This window comes from Enhydra lutris, unplaced genomic scaffold (assembly GCF_002288905.1).
Source record: "Enhydra lutris kenyoni isolate GAN:26980312 unplaced genomic scaffold, ASM228890v2 scaffoldscaffold8, whole genome shotgun sequence".
Taxonomy (NCBI): domain Eukaryota; kingdom Metazoa; phylum Chordata; class Mammalia; order Carnivora; family Mustelidae; genus Enhydra; species Enhydra lutris.
This window is the reverse complement of record NW_019154092.1, coordinates 17,291,325-17,310,095: the sequence shown is the minus strand read 5'-3', so window position 1 is coordinate 17,310,095 and position 18,771 is coordinate 17,291,325. Positions and strand designations below refer to the sequence as shown.

The window sequence follows — 18,771 nt, the reverse complement described above, 5'->3', positions numbered from 1 at the left end:
TTTCCTAAACTTTTCCATTATTAGATTTTCCAAAGTAGTATTCACTGTATGATATACCACAATTCGTTTACCTAGACTCTAGCTCATAAACATTGGGCTTGCTTCCAGTTTGAGGTTATTACAAATAAAGCTGCTACAAATATTTAGTACAAATATTTGTGTACAAATGTTCTCTTGGGTACATTTTAGAAGGGAGGCTGCTGGGTTGTACAGTAAATACATGTTTAACTTTATTAGGAAATGTCAAATTATTGTCAAAATGGCTGCTTTGAAAAATGCCAGCAATGTATATGAATTCTAAATGTTCCACACCCTAACCAACATTTGGTTAAGTTTGGTCATTTTCATTGGTAGTGACAGTAGTAGTAGATTAGTAGTATTTCACTGTGTCTGGAATTTCTAATCCCCTAATGAACTATGGTAACTGAAGCAAAATCACAGGAAATATGATCAACATACAAAAAACAACTGTTTTTCTGTATGTTTACAATATACAATTAGAAACTGAAGGCTTAAACAATATAATTTACAACAGCATGAAAAAACTACTTAAAGATAAATCTAAAAAAACATAAATCTAAAATGTGCAGAGCAATCAAAATGTCAAGACTTCTTTTTTTTTTTTTTTTTTAAGATTTCATTCATTCACTTGACAGACAGAGATCACAAGTAGGCAGAGAGGCAGGCAGAGAGAGAGAGGAAGGGAAGCAGGCTCCCTGCTGAGCCAAGAGCCCAATGCAGGGCTTGATCCCAGGACCCTGGGATCATGACCTGAGCCGAAGGCAGAGGCTTAACCCACTGAGCCACCCAAGCGCCCCAAAATGCCAAGACTTTTTAACAGAAACTAATCATCTTGGGGCACCTGGGTGGCTCAGTGGATTAAATTCTCTGCCTTCGACTCAGGTCATGATCCCAGGGTCCTGGGATCGAGCCCCGCATCGGGCTCTCTGCTCAGCGGGGAGCCTGCTTCCCCCTCTCTCTCTGCCTACCTCTCTGCCTACTTGTGATCTCTGTCTGTCAAATAAATAAATAAAATCTTTAAAAAAAAAAAAAAAAGGAAAAGAAACTTATCATTTGATTCTAAAATCTATAGGGAAATTCAAAAGATCTAAAATACTTTAGTAATTCTGAGAAAGAAGAACAGTGAATGAAGTTGGAGGACTTATTTTAACTGATTTCAAGACTTACTAAGAAACAATAACCAAGATAGTGTGATACTGGCATAATGTCAGTTATCTGTATTTTTTTTTTAAAGATTTTATTTATTTTTTTGACAGAGAGAAATCACAAGTAGGCAGAGAGGCAGGCAGAGAGAGAGAGGAGGAAGCAGGCTCCCTGCAGAGCAGAGAGCCCGATGCGGGGCTCGATCCCAGGACCCTGAGATCATGACCTGAGCTGAAGGCAGAGGCTTAACCCACTGAGCCACCCAGGCGCCCCAGTTATCTGTATTTTAGATTGAAAAGGAACTTCTCACAATTACCAATGCTAACAACAGTAACTTTAATAATAAAGACTAATAAGTCAATGGTATTGTAATAACATTGTATGGTGACAGATGACAGCTACACCTGTGAGCACAGCTTAATGAACAGCATTCCAATTGTCAAATCACTATGTTATATACCTGAAACTAACGTAACATTGCGTGTCAACCATACTTCAATAAAAACAATAATAATAATTAAGCCTTAAAATGGCAGAGTAAAACAAAGTTTAACTTTTGAACTATTTTTTTAATCTAAACTAGAATTCTATAGTTCAGAGAGTATCTACCTTATAATGTGATGTTAATTACACATAATGGACAATTCACTGAATTCTGCTATTTCATCTTCTTAACTAGACTATAAATTCCTTGAAGTCAGACAGATCACAGATAATTCTTTGGTAACTAGTGCTTCTCTATGACATATGTATTTATAAATTTTGCTGAAAAACATCATAAAACTACAGTAAATAAGTTCCCTTCAAAATCCAATCTCATAAAAATGTAATGTCATCTTATTTTAGAGATGAATGAATGACTGAAGTGAACCTGTGCTGCTATCCAGCCACAGATTCCCGGAGTCCAGCAGTTTCCATGACCTGAATTCCCAAATCCAGGCTGCAGCCTGGTGTTTCCTGATGGCAACTGGCCACATGAGCTTAGATACCAACATAATGGTTCTTGGTCCTATGGCTGATGGATACTTCTACAACAGTGGCAGCGAATCTGGAAAATCTCTGTTCACTGATGCCTATGTCATAGGACCAATCCAGGAACTGTGTAGGAGAGAATTTTCAGGGCTAAGGGATACTCTCCACCCCCTTACACACACATACACACACAGAGCACTATCCTCCATCCAAGAACCAGTGTAGGCAGAAGAATGAATATGTACCATATCTGAATTTGCATCCTCATGGGGTTTTACCGTAACCTACCAATAGGCAGTTGAAGAAGTAATAAATAAATGAACAGTAATGGTCCAAATCATTAAAATTAAATTAGAAATTATGGCACAGCTTTTCCTACCTGGTGTACCAACAGTTCGGCCACTTCTACGTGATTGTTAAGGGCAGCCAGATGCAAGGCAGTATAACCATCATCTTTCTTCTCATCCACAATCCATGGTCTTGGTAATTTAGATAGCAAAACACGCATTGCACTGAAAATCAAGTTTACATGATTTTGGTATTAACATAATTTGATATTTAATTAAATATTTCATTATTTTCTTTAGAAAAAATATATAAAGGAAACTTCTGAAATCAAATAAAAACATTCTTTTTTAAAGAAAATTACGCCTTCAGTGGGCACCTGGGTGGCTCAGTGAGTTAAGCCTCTGCCTTCGGCTCAGGTCATGATCTCAGGGTCCTGGCATCGAGCCCCGCGTCAGGCTCTCTGCTCAGCAGGGAGCCTGCTTCCCCCTCTCTCTCTGCCTGCTTCTCTGCCTACTTGTGATCTCTGTCTGTCAAATAAATAAATAAAATCTTAAAAAAAATTATGCCCTCAGAGACAAATGAATTATATTTTTTTCTAAATCTCTAATGTGCAGCTTTTTAATGCTTTAAGAGGTAAACAAACTATCACCATTTGGGGAATATAATCAAACTAGAATGGGAGTGTTACAAGGGGAAAACATTATGAGAAGGAAAAAAAAACCAAAGGGGAAAGAAATATTTCCTAACAAGGACATATATGGTCTTATGGAAACTCCTAGGTTCAATTTGAATAGTATTTGTTAATGAAAGAGTTAATAAAAACAGCAAGGTAACAACAATAACAAAGTAGGAATAATAGTGATAAAAAGACAAATTTCATGTAACTGGTAGATTATCATGAATTGCAGTTAATAATCTCATATATGTCATTTAGCAGTGCTAAATCTAGTTGAAATCAAAACACACAAAATGGTAATTATAATTTAATATTTAAAATTTATGGATCAATTATTTCCAGAGCAAGAAAGACAGTTATCCTAAAGACCATCAAAGAGTAAAACATAAAAGAGAGCAGGAGAAGTAATTATCAAGAAGTGATACTTCTTTAAAAATAAACTACTGGGACTATATAAAAATAAAAAGCTTTTGAGCAGCAAAAGAAACCATCAATAAGACAAAAAGGCAACCTACTCAATGGGAGAAGATATGTGCAAATGATGTACCTGATAAGGGGTTAATATTCAAAATGCGCAAAGAATTTACACAACTAAACTCCAAAAAAACAAAGAATTTGATTAAAAAATGGGCAGAGAACCTGAATAGACATTTTTCCAAAGAAGACAAACAAATGTCCGACACATGAAAAGAAGCTCAAAATCACTAATCATCAGGGAAATGAGACATCATTTTACACCTGTCACAGTGGCTAAAATCAGAGACAAGAAATAACGTGTTGCTGAGGAGATAGAGAAAAAGGAACCCTAGTGTACTGTTGGTGGGAAAATAAATTGGTACAGCTACTGTGGAAAACAGTATGGAGGTTCCTCAAAAAATTAAAAATAAAAATATCATATGATCCAAAAATACCACTACCAGGTATTTACCCAAAGAAAACAAAAATACTCATTTAAAAACATATGTGCACCCCTGTTTACTGCATTATTTACAATAGCCAAGATATGGAAGCAATCCAAGTGTCCACTGATAGATGAAATGGATAAAGAAGATGTGGTATGTGTATATATAATGGAATATTACTTGGAAATAAAAAGGATGAGATCTTGCCATTTGTGACAACAGGGATGGACCTAGAGGATACTATGCTAAGTGAAACAAGTCAGACAAAGAATACTGTATGATTTAATTTACATGTGGAATCTAAAAAACAAATGAATAAACAAACAGCAGAATGAGACTTATAAATACAGAGAACAAACTGATGGTTGCCAGAAGGAGGAGGGGTATGGGGTTAGGAAGTAGGAGATACGGGCTTCCACTTATGGGAAGAATAAGTCAAGGGGATGAAAGGTACAGAAAGCATAGAGAAGAAAGTCAATGATATTTAATAGCACTGTATGGGGACAGTTGGTAGCTACACTTGTGGTGAGCACGGCATAACATATAGAGATTTTCAATCACTATGTGTACACCCAAAACTAATATAACACTGTGTGTCAACTACACTCAAATAAAAAGGAATTTTTTTTAAAGAAATGATGTGTCTTAAAGAAAAACCTAGCTCATTCCCAAAAAAGAAAAAGTAAAATTAGAAGTAACTTTTCTTATCATATACCAGTAACTTTTCTTAATAGAAAGATTTTATGTGGAAAACTCATAAAATTTGGAAAAATCCTCCCTTAATATATTTATCTACTATTTTGTTTAAGACTGAGAAAATGACTGCTCCTATAAAGAGTGTTAGACTTGGCATGGACTGCATTCATATACATATATTAGACATTAGAGCTTTTCCCACTCCTAACAGAGGATTTAAAAACAGAAATGCTTTTAAAATTGTGCCAAGAGAGTATTAAAAGGCAAGAAATGATAGAAAGATACATATTGGGATAGTTTTTCCTAAGGTGATATTTATGGGATAAAAATCTGAAACAGAGAAATGTTTACACACATATGGAGAAACAGGCTGAAGAGGCAGAATAAGAGTGTATAAATGAAACTATAAGTCTCTAAAATAATGAGAATATGCCTAAAATGCCCAGACTGTATTTCTTTAATTGTAGGGGTCTATGAATCCCATGTAGGAAGCCCAAGAAATCTCAGAACAGGCTGTGGAGGATCCAAGAATCTCTAAAATTGCTTTTAATCAGATTTTAAAACAAGTTTATAACCCAAAGTATATTGAGAATTACAGGAAAGGCAGTTTTCAATGGCTGTTACTAAAGTTATAATCACTGCTTAGGGGAGAGAGAATTCTTTGGAAACCTATGGAAAACTACAAACTCCCTCTACACACGCCCCCCTCAGAGAAAATGCACTTTATATTACACTGCCTACAATTTTGAGAGAGTCTACAAACCCCTAAATTCCGCTGTGGACCTCATACAAAGCTCAGGTTTCCTGCTTTAGTTCACTTACAGTAATTACAAGAATTCTAGTCTTCCTCTGTTGCTGTAGTAAAATAAGATACTAGATATAGGGGCACCTGGCTGCCTCAGTTGATAGAACATGTGACTTTTTTTTTTTTAATTTTTATTAACATATAATGTATTATTTGCCCCAGGGGTACAGGTCTGTGAATTAATTTCATGGTTGAGTTCGAACCCCACATTGGGTGCAGAGATTACTTAAAAATAAAATCTTAAAAAAGAGAAAGAGAAAGATGCTAGATATTATGTAACTTTTCCTCAGATTCTTTTTTTTTTTTTTAAAGATTTTATTTATTTATTTGAGAGAGAGGCAGTGAGAGAGAGCAAGAGAGGGGAGAAGGTCAGAGGGAGAAGCAGACTCCCCATGGAGCTGGGAGCCCGATGCGGGACTCGATCCCAGGACTCCGGGATCATGACCTGAGCCGAAGGCAGTCGTCCAACCAACTGAGCCACCCGGGCGTCCCTTTTCCTCAGATTCTTAATGGGGAAAAGTACTGGTACCACCCTGTACTACTGAATGTTTGGATTTGGCGTAATCATGATGCCAATGCCAAACATTATCTAGTACTCTACACATCTGACTATGTGAGAAATGGAATTTATAAGGGTTTTATGATTCTTTTGGTGAGTTTAGAAGATTTAAGTATTAAATCAGGTGAGGAAAAAAGTTTTATTAAAAACAATGTAATTATAAGGTAATAATGTAAACTGATTTAAGCAAAATCTGTGACAGATTATGTTGAAAGAAATAGTGGTATTAGATGATGTCAATAGTATTAAACCTTCATTTCTCATGACATGGAAATCAGTATATATCTACAATTGATAAATTTGGAAAACTGCAGGATAAGCTGGAAGTTATTGGGGAAGGGGTGTAGGGAGGGAGGGATAAAGCAGAACACAGTTCTTTCATTATAAGCTTTACAGTAGTATTTTTTTTTAAAGATTTTTATTTATTTGACAGACAGAGATCACAAGTAGGCAGAGAGGCAGGCAGAGAGAGAGGGGGAAGCAGGCTCCCTGCCAAGCAGAGAGCCCAATGTAGGGCTCAATCCCAGGACCCCGGGATCATGACCTGAGCCGAAGGCAGAGGCTTTAACCCACTGAATCACCCAGGCGCCCCAGCTTTGTAGTAGTATTTGACTTAGCTTTGCATATATATTAGATTTTAAAATTTTAAGTCAAAACACTAAAATAATATTTAGGCTAACTATGTGAAAATCTTTTATATTTGCTACTTTAGTTCTTATAGCCAAGATCTATAAATATGACAGCAAGTTTTACATTATAAGGTGTGGCTCATGCTTTCACCAAATGTTTTTTTTAGTCACATTATTGAATAGATATCCTTGAGAAGATGATTCATATGAAACCATGTTTCCCACTACCTTGCATTCCTGTTTCAGAAGTACCTTCCCATTTTATGCTGCCAATAACTCAAAAGAAAGAAATGGAGAGAAGAGCAATTCCTTCTCTGGGTATAAGCTATCCACTGAGATGGAGCCATCAGTAACTTTTCTTATGGGCCTGTGCATTTCCTAAGTGAAAAAGCTAGAGAAAGCTGAAGTCTCTCAGGAGAAAGGGCCAATGGCTCACAAGGCTAGTGAGGCACTTACACAGAAATAGATGTGTATTCCTGAAAGCCCACTGTCTCTCTACCCTCTCAGTACATTTTATCTTTTTGCTTTTTCCTTTCAGTACAAAATGTGTAACTGAAGTATCAGAGCAAAAGAAAGATGGTAATTCCAGGATACTGTCCAAAGTGACAAAAATGATCCCAGTCCCTTCTAGATCACATTCTATAAAGTCCATCAAATCCTAATACTAAAATGTAAAACTCAGATTTTCAGAGAGCAAGTTTTCACTTCAGAACCAATCCATTCTGTTAATTAGTCCCACTTACGTGGGGTGGGCAATCTGAGGAGCCCACAATCCAACCAGGCATGCCAGCTGTCCCCTGCAGCGCTGGTGTTCCCGAAGAGGAGACTTCTGCTGCAAGCACCTAGGCCCACAGGTTTGCTGGGACCAGGGTGTTACCAGCTGAGCATATTAATAATTTGATTGCATCAACAGGCTCTCACCTATGGAGCACAGTATATGAGATTTGGAGGTATTTTCCCTAATGCTCAAATACTCTTCTTTCATTCTCAGTCTGGTTGTTTTCTAAGAGGTTAAGGACAGGGATGGTTGAAAGATAAGATCTTACTACCAGTTAAGCAGGCATTTGTGAAGACTGCCAAAGAAGCATTAAGTTCCGGAACAACTAACAGTGGTGCCTAGTATAATCCCTGGCACATGGTAATACTCAAAACGTTTGCTGAATGATGAACAAATGAGTTCTAAGAAGTAGAGGGACAAGCAGCTGTCTACATTGGTATGTAGCAATCAAACAGCACTAGGTCCATTTTTAGGGCCTGCCATGCTTTATAATCTTTCTTCAGAGACAGGCAACATTTTTCTAAACAAACACAAGTAGGTAAACTGTGGAGTCCTACATATTAATGTAAAAAAACATTAGAATAGCACTACAGCACACACTAGGTGTTCACTAAATGCTTGCTAAGTTAATGAACAATCCCTCAAATAATAAAGCTAATAAAGTCTGTTAGTCCGGAATTCATAAAGGAAACTACTAAGAAAGGTGATCGATCCCAAGCAGAAGTTCTTTACTGCCTACTAAAAGTAGGTAAGTATGTGATATTCTAAACATATTTTTCCCACCTCTACCTGAATGGATGCAGACAAGCAGCCTGGAAAGATAAATACCCAGATGCTATCCATGGTAATCACTTTAATAATAAATAAATATAGCTGGGTTTTATTTCCTTTCATTTACTTACAGCTAGTGAACAGACATTAGCTAGATGTTTTTAAATTTTGGGGGAGGGGATTTTATTTCCGCCCACCCCAAACTCTTTTTTGACAGATACCACAATTAAAAGGTTCATTAATTTAGCCTAATTTCATGAAGTAGGAATTTGGTTAATATAGAACTTAGCTCAAAATGAGAAAGAGATATGCAACAATTCAGGCTGCAGAAAAGATGTACAGCTGAATACTCAAGAATTCTTTAAAGACAACCAAAATTATCTCTTAAATGACCCGTCAGTTCTTAATTCTCCTTCCATGTATAAGCCAGGGCCCCGTTTTACTTATCTTTATGTCACCTTTGTATGCCTAGTAAAAGGAGCTCAAAGTTTGGTTGAATGGAACAAAAGAAGATACAATCAAATGAACAAACATTTTCTGAATATAATGGAGGCAAGGAGATTACCAATCTGTTAAATTTTTGGTATACTTGCAAGTCCTCAAGAGTGGTAATTCCCTAACTGGTTTCGTTATTACAGACCAGAGTAGGAGTACGGTGTGGCGGTAAGGAGCTCAAAATCTGAACCCAAACTAGCTGGGTCCAAATTCTGGCATTAGCAAGGGGAATGGCTGGTGACTTGAGCAGGTTACTTAACTTCTATGCCTTGGTTTCCTCATCTATAAAATGTGAGAAGAATCACAGATTCTATCTCAAAGACGTTGTTATGAAAATTTAAAAGGGTTTAGAAGAGTACCCAGCACTTCACATTTGCTTTAATAACAAAAACAATAACAACCACAACAACAACAAAAAAAACCTTTCACTGCTACAAAATGGTTAGGAAAAAAAGGCAATTTAGAAACCTGAAAATTAACCTATCTTAAACTGAGACATGTGTCATCTTCTCACAGTATGTGTAAAAAATATTCCAATATCTAGGAAAGCTGGCTCTTCAAAACTGTCAAATATCTACAGAAGCACTTTGCATGTCGCTGCTTTAAAATAGCCATCCAAAATAATTCACCTGCTATGGTACTAAATGCTAAAGACAAAAAGAATGTCAAGGACAAAACTTCCCTTACAGGAGAATGAGCTTAAAAAAATGGTAATAGTTTTTCTTAATTCTGAATTGAATCAATACTTTACAGAACACTGTATCTGAATTAAGAACAAGATATAGATATGGTTTAGGAAGAACAAAGTTTCTCTTGGGCATTTTTAGATTTGTAAAATTTTAAAACTGTATATCCACAACTACATTAGATTTGATGTTATAATATTCTTTTCTCCTTGGTTAAAAAAATAAATTTCAACATTACAATATATTATGAATATGCTACTAAAATTTAGAGCAAGAGTATTTTTGCTCTGAAGCATATACTATTATGTGGCAACATTACAGATTAGGTTAATGACTGTTTCATAGTCTCCGGTAAACTAGAAATGTTATAGATTAGGTTAATGACTAATTCATAGTGTCTGGTAAAGCAGAAATAATCATGCCTAAATGACATTTCATAAAATTTAAAAGAAGGAAAAAAATACTTTACATTTGAAAATGGAATAGAATAAAAATGAATTTTAATAGTTCTGTACGTAAAAATAGTTTCAACATAAAAGTACACAATTATTCAAAACCATTCTAGACCCTGTTTCTCATCTAAGCACTACAAAAAGTTGACTGAAACTGACACGGAATTAACAGAAACTGACAAGGAATTAAGTATTAAGTAGCATTTTTCTGAGATTTCACATTTACACTCTACTCTTTTCTCCCTTACTGATCTCTCTCCATCTTTAATATATAGGTTTTACTTACCATTTCTACATACTTTCCACTAAAATATTATTCCTTAAATTTAAAATGTATGTGTAGTAATAACTAGCTCTAAAGGTAACCCTGCAAAATCTCTTCAAGCCTTTAGTTACGTAAAGTATCATCATCTATAATATTTTTTACTAACAAAAAAGTTACGTTATGGAATATATTTTGGCAGCAGAGAGATTTTACTTATTCCAGGTCTGTCTCAAAACTGTCTTGCAACTAGCCAGGGTAGTATTTTTCCTCCTTCCTTTTTTTCTCTGCAGTGCTTCTAAGTATAGTGACAGCCACATCAGGCTTTCCTAGTCTCAGCGCAAGCTCAGTGAAAATCTGGGAAATGTAAGTGGAAACATGAGAGACTGCTTTATTTGGCAGTGCTTTAAAAAAAAAAAAAAAAGGCAGAACAAATGGCAAAGCAGTGTTTGGACTGCAGGATGAACAATCAATAGGCAGAAAGCAAGATAGAGGCTTCCTCAGCTTTTGGATCGACAATCGACAGCTGAGAGACTATTTTTTGCTATGGTTGACTAAATATGGTCAGGGAAGAGAGAGGCACAAGAGAGCCTGTTTGCCTGGGAGTGCATGTTTCAAATGCTTAGCTGCCTATAAAGCTGTAACAGTTTAGCCTGTGGCCACTGAGAGAAGAATATAAGTTAACCTCTGTAGTGACCATGTGGAAATCCTGACCTTGCCTGCAGACCTGACCTCTGGATATGACAAGGTGGCTTCACTGCAGATCTACCAATTAATTCTGGAAACTAAAAACCAAAACCAAACAAACAAAAAACCCAAAAAAACAACTTCACAGCAAGAAAGATACAGAATATTTCCTGAGAAGTCAGAAGAACCTAATGTATTCTGGTGGGCAGAGGAAAATAGGGTGAATGCTTAGTTACTTGGGGGGGGAGTGAGGCGTGTTTTGTTTTTTGGCTTTTTGTCTTTTTTAGGTTATAAAATTAACTTTCCTGAAACTTTCTCCCCTCTTCTGAAGCATTTCATCTGAAAATAAGTGAAGGCTCCTTTTCTTGGCCATTATATCAACTCTCCTTCGTTGCTTAACTTTCTGTACAGCAGATACAAGGTACTCGTATCTGCGTAATACTGGTAATATGACCTTCCAAATCAAATGGCCAACTTTAATTCAATTTTGTTGTTTGGGTATTTTTTTTTTTTTTTTTAAGGTGAAGGAAAGGGAGAGGGACAAGATGGCTTATTTGGGTTCTTTTGTTTGTTCATTTGTTTTTCAAATGTATCTTAAAAGGTGAGGTTCTGTGTTCACTGATCCGGCCCCCTTGCTTCCTGTGGCTTATGAAAAGAAGTGCTGAATCAGCGAATAGAATGAAGGAACCATCAAGAGGAGATGGCTGCTGCTGCTGTGGCTCTCTAGGTCATTATCTCTCTTCCTCCTGCAAATGCTGCATGGCACTAAGCTTACAGGTAACAGTACCACAAGGCCTGCACTTTTAAGGATGCTTATGACTTTCTGCATGTTTACCTATTATAGACTCGATACATGTTTCTATTGTTAAAGTTTATCTAGGCATTGCCTAATTTCACAGTTCAAACAGACAGCTTATGCAGCATAAAAAGGCATGTTCAAGTATCTTGGCAGATAATTCTTGATCTCAAAAATGTACAAATCCATTACTGTAAGTGACATTACTAAAGATTTGGTCTTTGTTTCAGATTAAATAATGACTTTGCATCCTTAGTAAATCACATCCTGCTTCGAAAGTACGCAACGTTTTAAAAACTATTAACTGTCTATTTCAAGGTTTAGCCAACCAAGAGACTTGGCAGATCAAAAAATACTTCTTAATGCTAACTTTTAGTTGGTACAAAAATAAATCAGAATGTGCATGGTAAATCCCAATACTGAACGGCTGAAACTGCCGTACGCTGGGCCACTACTGCTACATTCTGATTTGCCCTCTAGATGCTGCACCAACTTTTCATCACAGGCTGCAGAAATTCTACTCTCCCTGCCTTTTTGTTTTCTCCTTTCCCAAATGTGAAAATTTCTTACGGTGTTCTTTTAAATTAACCTTTTAATACCACAATAGTTAAAGGCAACTCACCAACTATAATGTCTTTTCAAGCTAAATGATTACGCTCAAACCCCTGTGCCACACCTTTCAATTATTTTCAGTAAGACTTTAGAAAAGTTGACTAATCTGCTAGTTATCCTTTTATTAAAAAAATTAGAGAATCAAAAGAACCAAATTCACCAAAAGTAGATATTTATACATCTTTTCAAATGTGTATTCAACCGCCCCCCAAAACAAGGCACCAAAATGCAAAATTCAGGTAAGTAACTAATAAAGACAAAGGACTGAGAAAGAAGTTTTCAAATAATCATGAGTTCCTTCTCTGTGACCTTTAAAACAGTAACAAAAAGTCCATAATCTTTAAAAATTTAGTTCACTCACTCTAAAAAGGTCTAGTTTTTCTCCTTGTTCTTTCAACTTTACAGTCAATATCAGAAGTAGTACTAATTGCTTACGTGGTTAAGTTTTCAATAAGACATCTAGTTTTTAAAAAGAATTTGCACTGAATTCATTACTATCTACTTGTAGGATCTAGAAGCAAACTACAAAATAAGAAGAAATTTGCTCTGAAGACTATGAAGAAACACTAGACTGATTTTACCAATTTCTGAAATAATACTCTGTAAAGACTTACTGATTCCATGAATCTCTTGCAAAAACAACCAGACCAGGACAAAGTTCAACAGATAACTGGTTAGTGTTTAGAAGTATCTATGCCCACCGAGAACAAGGAGCCATAAATGGCACTAATGCCATGCTTCAGGTAAATCTGCTACGGTTTAGTCTTTGACAGTCTCTGCAAATGACCTACCACGACTCTGTATCAGTAAGCTGAATGTTTCACTAACAAATGGGAAAATAAAACATGCCATGTTTTTACAGCTAACAACTTAGTAAAACCTACTCAGAGTACATACTTCTTTATGTACCCATATGAACATACAATGCTATGGAATGTAAAGAAGTATGTATTTTTGGTAGGCAATAAACTGCCAGGAGGGAACTACACTGCAGCTAAAAGAAGCCCTTGCTTCTTTCTATGTGAATGACCTTCAAATGGTAAATTAACCTGGTATCAAAGAGATGACCTTTGGCAATACTAACACCATAAAAATGTATCTACTACTTTTAGATGGAAACTAAATGTTGCAAAGATTTCTACTTTGTGAAGAAAACAAAGTTTAACTAAGGAGATTTAAAATTATCATGAAACTCCTTTTAAATCTTTTAAGTTTAAAATACGCTATGCTTTACATTTTTTAAATTAAGTACTCACATTAAAATTTGGATACAGAAATCAGTATTACTAGAACAAAAGAGGGATAAACATGACCTATGTTCTGTCTCCACAATATGATCTTAATTAAAGTATATATCACATTAGTAGGATCAACTGGTTTGTTAAGAATAACAAGATATAACAAAAACTGACATCATTACATTTTAACAATTTTCTTTTTTTTTTTATTAATAACAATTTTCTTGATACATTGATAAGTATATAGTCTACTGACATTAGAGGAATTTCTGAAGCAAGTTTTGTTGGTTTAAGCTTTTCTGAAAGCTACATAGTCATAATTGGAAAAGACTATCTTTTAAGTAACACTCTATTCTCAAAAAAAAAAAAAAAAGGTGGTGTTGTTCTTAATCAGGTCCTTAACCCAGTCTTTGCTTTAAATGCTGTCAGTATGTAGAAAAAATTAAAACCTAATATTTATGCATGAAAAATGACAAAATTCTGGGCCATAATTGTAGGTTAACAGGGCACATTGGTAAAAGATTGCCAAATAATTGAAAGAAATTTATTATCAATATTATCCTTGAATCTGCTTTCTCCAAAGAGGAACATAAAATGAAAATGCTATAGTCAAGTAACCAATTTAACAGACAGAATAATCATCTTTCACTGGTACTATGCAACAGCAATTCAATATTTACAAACATGATAGGGTCCACTATTTGTAGTGTGTTGGAGGTATCACAATATTTTTTTGTACCTTATGCAAAACTTATTTTGTATAATATAGACATATATTAACAAAATAATAAATAATAAAACTGCTCTCAATGCTTTAATTAGCAGTACCCACTTCAAGCTTTTTTGGAAAAAAAGAAATACTAATATTCATATATTCTAATCATTTCTTACTAAAAGTATTATTTCAACTAGAATATTCAGACATGTATTAAAAGCACAATGATAAATGAAAATTCTTATGCGTCCCAAGTTGAACAGAAATGGCTATAAGGTTAACTATAGTTATAACTGAAAATATGTATGTCAAAAGTACAGGTTCCCCTATAAAACTAGACAAAGTGTATTACTATACTCATGATTTGTAACTTTATAAAATTACTGAGCATTATAAAATTGTAGAACAATTTTATCCATTATTCTGCAGGCATGAAAGTTTTTAATAATTATTTTAAAATATCCTGGTGTCAAAGTCTTATTGCTCTAATATTAAGAGTACATAATCCTCAGAAAATAAAATGACAGCAACTGCTATTCATTTTAAAAAATAAGATTATATACTGGTTTTAGTGCTTACAAGTTTAACTGAACATATATGAGTCTTTTCAATCATTCTAAAATGCCACATCCATTGCTTAGATCAGCTGTCCATTTTTAACTGAGTACATAGTAAACTCTAGGCATCTGCTGACACTGGTGTAACTCAAACATTTCAACTGTCTCTCTGACAGGGATAACAGATGCTGACATTATCAAATGCTGTACTATTTTTTTTCCATGGCCTCTCCTTGCCCCAATATGGCCAGTATATGAAACTGAACTGCCATCCAAAAGCACACTTGAGCAACTGGATCTGCTAAACAGCTCCCATATAACTAGTAAAAATAGAAGCCAGTTTTATTGCTATCTTCAGCACTTAAGTCCAGGCAATTTAACACCTGTTTCATTTCTATTAGAATAAATGGAAAGAATTGTAGTTACATTAGTTTCACCAGCAGCATGATACTTACCAATCAACAGATGCAGAATATACTTAATATGAGAACTGTTTGAATACTGCCTGAAATAGTGTCAGCCTTTTCCCAGTTTAGTTCAAAATAGTAACTGTTTCTTTATAGGTGAAGTGAGTGAGTTACTTATAAAAGTAAGTGAAAGCACTTACTTTATAAGCAAACCATAATATCTCAAAGTTTTATTTTGCAAGTATATTTCAGAAGATATCCCTTCCCTGATACTGAAATGCAACACAAATCACATTATAACAAACACCTACTTACTGACTTTTAAAGTTATTACTCATGTAGTAGACTTCAATACTCAAATTTATTGATTATAACTATGCACCGCAAGTCCATGTATTATTAAGCTGATAGTGGAAGTAACTAGGCAATCTGTACCCAAAACGATGGAGAACTCAGTCAGGGAAATAGACCTTGAAAAGGGTTAAATTACTAACCTATGATTAGTAACACTACATAAGCAAAACAAAGAAAAAATCTGGCATGTATTGTAGTTCCTTTCAACACAAGTCCAAGCAATACACTGAACACACGTGTGATCTATTTATAAACCAAAGGGCAGAGGTACTTTCTTAAGGCCGCTCATTTTCCTCCACCCCCTCCCTGTCAGCAACTTGCTATTACCCTCAAGTATAATACTAATTAAAGGAGCAGTGGTAGAAAGGTTACCAGTACTCTTCCCTAACCTATTAGGATACTTCCTTGGTTCACTGCCTAAAAGATAAATACAAAATAGTATTCTGAAATACAAGGTCTGTTTGTTCCTTTAAATGCTGTTGGTTTTAAAACAGGTTATTGTCTACACTTAAGAATTATGCAAAGCTGTACACTGGTAATTCCTTAATGCATCAACAAAATGTTAAAGGGTAAAGACTTCTGCTCCACTCAAATAGGAAATAGTAGGAAAAGTGCCTTCAAAATAGAAAAGTTGACACATAATGACTGAAGTACTGATATGAGAATCTCTAACATTTGTTCAAAGTCCATAACCATAATTGTACAAATAAAAAGCATTTCACCTCTTTCGTATCCCAAACTAGCAGTACTGCAATGCTTTGCTAGAGCTGGTAAAATGGAACCAAATCGCCTCTTCAATGGATTTGGTCCCCTTCAACCAGCTGTAGCTATGCATTGATTACTACAGGATAGCCAACGTTTTTCATTTATGAATATCAATCACATGTCGACTAGTTTCAGCTTATTTAACTTATTCAGATTGTGGTTTAAATCAAATAATTTGTTACTGTTAATTCTCCTTGGGAGAACCATAGGGGTTAACAATGTTTAGAAAAAGTTTTATGAAAAATGTGTGGATGACTTATGAACTGCAAATAAAATAATTTTACTTATTTACCATCTTGGTGGCTTTTTTTAATCCTTCAGAAAAGAAATGGTAATAAAATGTAGCCTTACTGCATAATAAAAAAATACACTTCCTCCAAAGGAAGAAAATATTTGGGAAGGTCACCTAAAACCTACAGTATGGTTCCAAAGAATGGACATGCACATATTTTAAATTAAGGAAAAACATAACATTAAATAGAATACTCTAGAAATGTTGGGTCATTATTTTCCACAGGATTAGCATTTAATTTGACTGCTATTTACCAGAATATTGATAGATAAAGGTAAAAAAGAAAACGAACGATTCTGCAGAAACTGCAGAGACTGCAACAATATCTAGTTCTTCCAACCACAAAAGTTTTTAACCTTCTGAAAAGAAAGGAAATGGGAAGCATTCACAGCTTTTTACTATGTAGGTATTTCACCTCTCCATACTCAGTTGTAAAATGAAGATCTCTTCTAATAATAACATCCTATGACTCTCCTCACAATCCTCTTTGTCCTTCACAAAAAAATATAGACACGAACCTCTCTCTCTCTCTCAGTGGAGAGAAAATGAAGGAAGAGGAAAAATGACAAGTTATCCAACATCCCTCTATTTTTCTTACTGACTGCAATACAACTATAGGTAATATAACATTCTTTAACACATGGAAACAAACATTTCAGTAATTAATGAAGGGTTACTAATGGTAAGTAGCAGTTTAAAAAGCTACATGTTCACACAATTTTCAATAGACCTCTCCTCTATTTCAAAGCTAAGATCACCCCTTAAAAGAAAGTAGGCAAAGGAAAGTATATATATAAATAAATTTTATCTCTTCCTTCAAATTATTAGGCCTTCCTGCTCATATTAATCACATTTCAATTAGCCACATTAAATATATTTATGTATTACAAGGCACATCGTGTCTGAGAGTGGATGTATGGCATACAATAGAAAATGGACATACTATAAGTATAGTACCATTTAATACACTCTCAGCTATTTTTTTATATATAGCACTCAGCATGTTCAGAGTTTACAAGAAAAGAAAAACATTAAACACAAAGATATGGTCTGCATTATCAAATCTTCATATATTCAACACAGTCTTATTTACTAGGTCTTATTTCGGAATTTAAAACGTTAAATAAAGGTATCATAACATTCCAGAGGGGAAATTATGAGTTGCTCACATATTCCGTAAGATTTAGTATGTGCCTTTGTGCAAATAAAAAGAGGTAAGTAAGAAATGACTGTGAAGTTATCTTAGCACTAACCTAAAAACACAAGTGTGTCACATTATGTGGTCCATTCATATTTTGCTATTACTTTTCACACTCGATTTATATTAAAGAAAGATTTGTAAATAACACTATATAAGGTAACTTCATTAATACAGTTAACAGAACCTCCAAAATATCTATCTGGCATCAGTACTTTCAAAATACTTAGCTGGTTTTTGGCTAGCTCTGCAAAGAATACTGCTAATTTATTTTCATGCCTGTAAAGATCTAAAACATTAAGAGCTAAAAATGCAACATCCTCATTAGAAAGTACCTAAGTAATGTGCCAATTAATGTTACTCCAAAGAAATTTAGTTTTCATTTTCAACAACAGAAATGCTTCCTGCTCTTCATTTAAATCTGAAATTTCACCTACATGCAAAAAAAGGTAATATGGCTAAACTCTAGGGAAAAAAATCTCTAAATATCAAAAATAAGAAAAAGCATAGTTCTTGGTTAAGATTCCTGAAATACAAAAAACTTTATTAAGTCATATTGTAACTGCTATTCTAAAATGCCCCAAATTTTATAAAGCATGATACCAAAATATTCAGTGCCTCAGAATGAAAGCTTATATTGTCCCCCACAATTCTGAAAGGAAAGAAACCGCTTTATAATTCTTTCTCTCTTAATGTCTTTATTTCAGTTATTGTTATACCACGAGGAAACATCAAGATCTGCTTTGAAATCCAGAATCTACATTGATCTTAAAGTTTTGAAATCTATATTTCAAAGTATATTCTTCAAAAATATTGGACATCGAAACGTATTTTTGATAACCAGGGATATTATATTTTCTTTTTAAAACGCACAATCGGGACACCTGGGTGGCTCAGTCAGTTAAGCATCTACCTTCAGCTCAGGTCATGATCCCAGGGACCTGGGATTGAGCCCCACATTGGGCTCCCTGCTCAGCAGGAGTCTACTTCTCCCTCTCCTCCCTGCTCATGCTCT

General features: G+C 34.9%; 1 protein-coding gene across 1 annotated transcript in view; it reads right to left on the bottom strand.

Annotated features, from left to right (window-relative positions):
* Positions 1–18,771, bottom strand: part of LOC111142494 (mindbomb E3 ubiquitin protein ligase 1) — a 130,866-nt gene that overhangs the window by 23,299 nt on the left and 88,796 nt on the right. Inside the window, exon 13 of the mRNA XM_022495703.1 lies at positions 2,516–2,648. Coding sequence (XP_022351411.1) covers positions 2,516–2,648 — 133 coding nt within the window. The remainder of the gene's footprint in view (positions 1–2,515; positions 2,649–18,771) is intronic.